Source organism: Trachemys scripta, chromosome 17 (genome assembly GCF_013100865.1).
Source record: "Trachemys scripta elegans isolate TJP31775 chromosome 17, CAS_Tse_1.0, whole genome shotgun sequence".
Lineage (NCBI taxonomy): Eukaryota > Metazoa > Chordata > Testudines > Emydidae > Trachemys > Trachemys scripta.
This window is the reverse complement of record NC_048314.1, coordinates 2,051,827-2,058,519: the sequence shown is the minus strand read 5'-3', so window position 1 is coordinate 2,058,519 and position 6,693 is coordinate 2,051,827. Positions and strand designations below refer to the sequence as shown.

General features: G+C 60.9%; 1 protein-coding gene across 1 annotated transcript; it reads left to right on the top strand.

Annotated features, from left to right (window-relative positions):
* Positions 1-500: 500 nt before the first annotated feature.
* RNF208 (ring finger protein 208) lies at positions 501-6,388 on the top strand. Its single transcript, XM_034752062.1, has 2 exons — positions 501-1,722; positions 3,950-6,388. The coding sequence occupies exon 2, from the start codon at positions 4,731-4,733 to the stop codon at positions 5,550-5,552; it is 822 nt and encodes a 273-aa protein (XP_034607953.1). The 5' UTR covers positions 501-1,722; positions 3,950-4,730; the 3' UTR covers positions 5,553-6,388.
* Positions 6,389-6,693: the final 305 nt, after the last annotated feature.

Below are 6,693 nucleotides of genomic sequence, written 5' to 3'. Positions count from 1 at the left end.
GCCCCGGGGCGGATAGGCCCAGGCAGCGCAGAGCCCCAGGCTATGGGACACTGCCCCGGGGCGGATAGGCCCAGGCAGCGCAGAGCCCCAGGCTATGGGACACTGCCCCGGGGCGGATAGGCCCAGCCAGCGCAGAGCCCCAGGCTATCGCGACAATACTCCTGGCTCTTTACACCAGCATGTGCGGGTTTGTCCTGGAGTTGCTGAGTCACTGCAGGCCCCTCTGAAGCGCTGGGTCCCCGGCCCTGCACTTGCGTCTGTCTGGCTGTGCCCACTAGGAGACTCCACCAGGGGTCAAAGCAGGTCTCCGTTCTTTGAAATGGCCGCTGCTGGCCTCCCCGAGCAGGCAGCATGTGCATTTGCGGGGTGCTCCGAGGCTGACCTTGGGCTGCGAGGGTGGCAGAGATTCGTTGCTGCAGCAGCAGCCGGCAGCTCAAATGGCGGAAAAAGCGTGAGGGGGAGGAAGGAAGCCCAGACCACAGTCTGTGCTCCTCACCCCCGAGCGAGCGGAGAGCTCACTGAGAGCTGCAGCCGGCCTGCCATGGAGGGGGGAAATCCCCTTACCTCCTCCCCCAGTGAGCTCGCATAGCACGCAGCCTGCCTAGAATCGGCTGCTGCACGAGCGAGGAGCTGAGCTCAATGCTGCTGCGGGAGGGGGGAAGACTCATGAATGACGAGGGGGAGGGAGCCGGCATTGGGCACTAGGGCTCTGCGGCCCACTGGGCTCTGTGCTGCTGATAGCGAGAAATGTGAGCTGGCTGCATCACTGCAGTACCCACTGCAGACACACAGAGAGGGGAAGAGCGCGCAGCGAGGAACCAGCTCCCAGCTCTGAGCATCCTGGGGACAGGCTCCCTCACAGCAAGGAAACAGCTCCGGGGAGAGCCTTCTAGAGCAGCAGCCCAGAGACCCCCCCCCAGCACTGAGCCCCCCCAGGGGACAGGCTCCACCAGCAACAGCAAGGATTTGGCAAGGCCCTTGCTTCCAGCCAGCCCTGCACCTGCTGTGCTGCCAAGGATCTCGCCTTTGCAGAGATGATCCCAGCAGAGGCTGCCGCCTCTTGTACGGCTCTGCCAGTCCAGTAGCCTGCCGATGCCGTGTGCACTTGCCGTCGCTGACAGTGTTGCATCAGCATCGTACCTGCAGAAGCAAAAATCCCATCCTGCCCAGAGAGCTGGCTTGCTGGTGCGAGGAGTCGAGGAGGCTGGCTGGGAACCAAAGCCCTGGGAAGAGGCGGTTGTCCTTCATCATTGCAGCCTGGAGGAGTCGCATCCCTGGGATCGAAGGGGCAGACGGGGCAGTGCCAGGGAACCGGGCCTCCTGGCGCACATCTGCAGCAGGCCTGGCAGGGAGCTGGGCTCCCGCCGGAGCCCAGCATCCGGAACAAGCACAGCTGGGGGACTGCGGCCTTTTGTCCTGCCCTTAGGGGGGAATCACCCCTTTGCTGGGCTGGATCGCCAACAGCAGACGAGGCTGCATTGAGCAGGTCCTTGCCAGGGGGCATCAGGAGGCTGGACCGGACCTGAGGAAGAGCCAGGCTGGATCTGGAGAGGGTGTGGATAGCAGAGAGCCAGGGCGCTGGGCAAGCAGCATTGGAGCCTGCATCTCCTCTGCCTTTCAGATAACCTCTAGTGACAGGGCCTCCAGTCCGCCAGCAGCCCGTCCCGCAAGGCAGGAGCCTCCTTAAAGAACAGGGCTTTGAAGCCCCACAGCCCAGCCCAGGTAAGGGGATTTAGTGTGTGTCTGTGGTGGGCATCCGCCTGCAGGACTGTGTGTGCGCCTGGGCATGTGTGTGAGTGCTGTGTAACTGTGCACGGCTGTGTGCATGCTGTGTGTTAGTGTGAGTGCTGTGTGTGTGCTGCGTGTCATTGCCTACAGCGTGATCACTGTGAACACCGTGTGCCTGTGTCAGCATGGAATGTGCGGGGAGTGTGAATGCTGTGTGTTCACTTGTGATGTGCGTGAGTGTGAGCGTTGTATGTCACTGTGTGTGTGGTGTGTGCCTCTTGAGCATTGCCTATCACTGTGTGTGCCAGGTGTGTCACTCCTGTGTTGTGTAGCAGTGTGGGTGTGTCACATATGTGTTGTGTAGCAGGGTGTGTACTGTGTGTCAGTGTGTGTGCCGAGTGTGTCACATATGTGTTGTGTAGCAGTGGGGGGTGCTGTGTGTTGGTGTGTGTGCCCGGTGTGTCACTCCTCTGTTGTGTAGTTGTGTGTCAGTGTGTGTGCCAGGTGTGTTATTCCTGTGTTGTGTAGCAGGCTGTGTGCTGTGTGTCAGAGTGTGTGCCGGGTGTGTCACTGCTGTGTTGTGTAGCAGGGTGTGTGCTGTGTGTCGGGTGTGTCACTCCTGTGTTGTGTAGCAGGGTGTGTGTTGTGTGCCGGGTGTGTCAATCCTGTGTTGTATAGCAGTGGGAGTGCTGTGTGCCGGGTGTATCACTCCTGTGTTGTGTAGCAGGGTGTGTGCTGTGTGCCGGGTGTGTCACTCCTGTGTTGTGTAGCAGGGTGTGTGTTGTGTTGTGTAGCAGGGTGTGTGCTGTGTAGCAGGGTGTGTCACTTCTGTGTTGTGTAGCAGGGTGTGTGTTGTGTAGCAGGGTGTGTGCTGTGTAGCGGGGTGTATGTTGTGTAGCAGGGTGTGTGTTGTGTTGTGTGCCAGGTGTGTCACTCCTGTGTTGTGTAGCAGGGTGTGTGTTGTGTTGTGTAGCAGGGTGTGTGCTGTGTAGCAGGGTGTGTCACTTCTGTGTTGTGTAGCAGGGTGTGTGTTGTGTAGCAGGGTGTGTGCTGTGTAGCGGGGTGTATGTTGTGTAGCAGGGTGTGTGTTGTGTTGTGTGCCAGGTGTGTCACTCCTGTGTTGTGTAGCAGGGTGTGTGTTGTGTTGTGTAGCAGGGTGTGTGCTGTGTTGTCCCTGTGGTTGTGTAGGTGGAACGGAGCACACTGCAGCCAGGCACAGCGGGCAGCCTGGTGAGGAGGAGTTGCTGCCCCCAAGGCCTGCTGGCTGTGATGGAGGGTCAGGGCAGGCCCAGCGAACTCACCAGCTCTTCCACCCGCTTCCTGCTGAGCCCCACTGCCTTAGAACAAGACGTTTGGGAGGAATGAGCGGTTTGATGGGGTTCCCTCCGCTGGCCCCTTGGGCAGCCCCATAGCCAGACAGCCCTGGCGAACGGTCCTGTGGCCAAGCAGCCCCCTTTAGGTGGTCCCGTGGCTGCATGGCCCCATGATCAGCTCTTGCAGAGTGTGCTGAGGGCAGCTCCGGGCCAGGGTAGGAATTTGCCAGGCCTGCAATGAAGGAGCCTCCATCGTCCTCTCCAGGGGGGTAGGGCTGTCTCCTTGCCACTAGCAAGGCAATACCTAGTGACAGTCACCCCTTCACCCCGAAACGCGGGGGCCCTCTCAGCCCTGTCCCAAGAGCACTGGGGTGGGGGACACAGGAGAGAGAGAGAAGCCAGGGCAGAGCGAATGTGTGTGGGGGGAGATAATGTGGAGAGAGTGACCCAATCGATGGGGGTGGGGTGGGGGGGGGGCTAATGCACAGATCCGGGGGGGGGGGGGGAGCCCCGAACACCTGAGAAAGGGCCCCTGAGACCCAGGGGGAGGAGGGGGAGTAACAGGCTACTTATGCATCTGGGATTTCTAGGGGCTACATCAGAATCTGTCCCGGGCTTTGGTCAGGGAGGCTGAGCCCCTCCCCCAGAATCCCCTCTCCCCACGCCCAGCCCCAGGGAACTGACAGGGAGGTACTGGAGAGCAGAGGCCTGTGGGGAATGCCTGGCGACTCCCAGGTCTTGCAGCTGTGCTGGGCCAGCCAGGCCTCTGGGGTGCCCCCCTTGGGTCTGCCCAAGGAGCAGAGAGTGAGGCGCTGGCTCCAGCCACCCAGTGACCCCCACTGAACCCTTGCAGATTTCAAATCTCCCATGAGCCGTGTCTCCAACTTCCTGTTGCTTTGTGTTTCCAGCCTTTTCCTGCGAGTGGCTGCAGGGGACGCGGAGCTGAGGCTGGGGCAGCGCTGCAGGGCTGATCCGTGGCTACACTCCTGCATCCCCACCAACGGAGCCGGTCCGCTCCCCAGCAGGACGCTTCCTGGCTCTGGGGCTGGTGCCCACCTACTACCCTGGGGGAGCTGCTGGCTCCACGAACCTCAGTGACTGCGAGGGGGAGAGACAAAGTCAGAGCAAAGGAATTCACGCACACATTCTTCAGCCCTGCCGGGATCTTACCCAGAAAGAGGAAAACAGGCTGGGTGGGGGCAGGGCACCTGTGGGAAGGTGCAGGCTGCATTGCTGGGAGCTGACCTGGGATGAACTGGAGCCCTGACTCATCTGCTCCAGGGCCAGGAGAAAGCCTGGCTGTCCCTAAGCCTCTTGCCTGAGTTTGCTATTTCCAGCTGATGATGATCTGGCTTGGAAAGCGACACCACACAGAGGGTGGGAGGTCTCTCAGCGACAAGGCTGCCACAGGATTAAGCATCTGAGAAAGGCACTGCGGGGAGGAAGCGCTTTGATCATCAGACTGGAACCTAGGAGCAGAAAGGCTCCGCTCGGCAGGATGCTGCTGTGACTGCAGCCACTTCCTGTGCACGCCTCCGCCCTCTAGGAATGCGGGGGGAGCTAGGGTGACTGGACTCCAGAGGGAACTTGGTTGCCTAGAGCTGCACCTTTCTCCCAGGATGTGCCCCTGCTCCAGTGGCTTTCTCCAGCCCTATCGCTTCACTGCCCGAACACGATTGAAAGCTCTGCATGCTGCCAGCGCGTTTTAGCCTCATGCAGGCACCCCTTGCAGAACCCCGAGCCGTGGACAGCAATGTGAAAACAATCCTCATGTCGTGTCTCAAAGGGCAACAGGTCATCATCAAAATGGAGGCGATGAAGATCATCCACCCGGAGAAGTTCTCGGAGCTACAGGCCTCCCAGCCACGCTACACCTCAGCGCCCCGCCGGGAGCCCCCTCTCGTGGCCAAGCGCGCCTGGCCATCAGAGTCCGAGATCATTGTCAATCAGGCGTGCGGGGACATCCCTGCCCTGGACAGTAACCCTGGCTCTCTGGGGCTGCCCCGGACTCCGCCCCTGCCGCGGCGAGAGCGAATATACCAAGCGCAGCGCAAGGGCAGCTCGGAGGTCTGTTACCATCGCCAGCCGCCCTCAGACGAGGTGATCGTTAACCAGTACGTACTGCACCCCTCCACGCCGTGCGAGCCCCTCGAGTGCCCCACCTGCGGCCACATGTACAATTTCACCAACAAGCGGCCCCGCATCCTCTCCTGCCTGCACTCGGTGTGCGAGGAGTGCCTGCAGATCCTCTATGAGTCCTGCCCCAAGTACAAGTTCATCTCCTGCCCCACCTGCAAGCGGGAAACCGTGCTCTTCACCGACTATGGGCTGGCCGCGCTGGCGGTGAACACCAGTATCCTGAACAGACTGCCCGCTGAGGCCCTGGCCGCCAACCCTGTGCAGTGGAGCAGCGACGCCGACCGCAGCTGCTATCAGACCTTCCGCCAATACTGTGGCGCAGCCTGCACCTGCCACATCCGAAATCCACTGTCTTCCTGCACCATCATGTAACCTGTGCACCCTGCCCTGCCTCGCCCCGCACCGCCTCCCTGCCCCGGGGCCGGACAGTGTGAGAGACGACCAGGGACCTCCCAGGGGACGACAGGACCGAGTGAGGGTGGCAGGTCTGACTAGCTCCCCTGGTGCTGCAGGTGCTATACCCATCATCCCCTGGCCCAGCTCCCCATGCCAGCACAGGGCATCCCCACCTGCTCAGCGCTCAAGTTTAGGTGGGGGCTACTGGGAACACAGCCCCCTCGGTTATACGAAGCCACTGGCTGAGCAGAGGGACATTCCTATCCTGTGACTCACGCTCCCCCTGTGTCTGGACAGGTGCCACTCAACCCCCTGTGCTCACTCCCTGGGCAGCTTGCTTCCCATTGCCTTCCCCTGGCTCTGTGGTCTGGTCAGGGGGGAGCTGCTCTGCCCAGGCACGGCCCCACCACTGGCCTGGCTGACCCGTGGCACCGATGACCCCATGCGGCACAGCACACTCCACCTACAGAGGTGACGCGGGTGGGGAGCTGGGCTGTACGTGAGACCTGAACCTGCCTCCCACAGGGATGGGATGGGGAGGTTGCCACACGTCAGCCAGATCCTCTCTGCATTATTTGCCAAAGCTTTCATCTCAGTGGCCAAGCTGACACGCGTCCAAGTAACTGCAGCCAATTAAACCCGTTGCCATTGGCCTCCCATTATTAAGAGACGTAGCCCATTTCCTCCACAGGCCCTCCAGGAAAGCTCCCATTTGTCCTCGTTTTGGAGGATCTTTGTTTGCCCATCCCTGTCTGGGGACACCCCGTCCTTTGGGTGGTTCGTGTTAATAAAGGCATTGAGTTGTGATCCTTCTTCCATGGGTTCTGTATGCCTCTGGGAGGGGAGGGGCCCGCGGATCTCCTCGCTCAGCCTTTCTGCGCCATGCTGCCAGGCGGGCAGCAGAGGCTGAAGCCTTTGTCAAAGTGTGCCATGCCATGTTCCTCCCCTCTGCTCCGCAGTAGGGCAGCCCAGGAGCAGGGGCCCCAGAGGGTATCTGGCTAGCAAGCCAAGGCCACCACAGCCTCTTGTCCTACTAACTGCAGAGGATGGGGTGACTGATCTGCCTATGACAGCGTCCCTGTCCCCGAAGGGGCTGCGGTGAGAGCGGCTACACAGC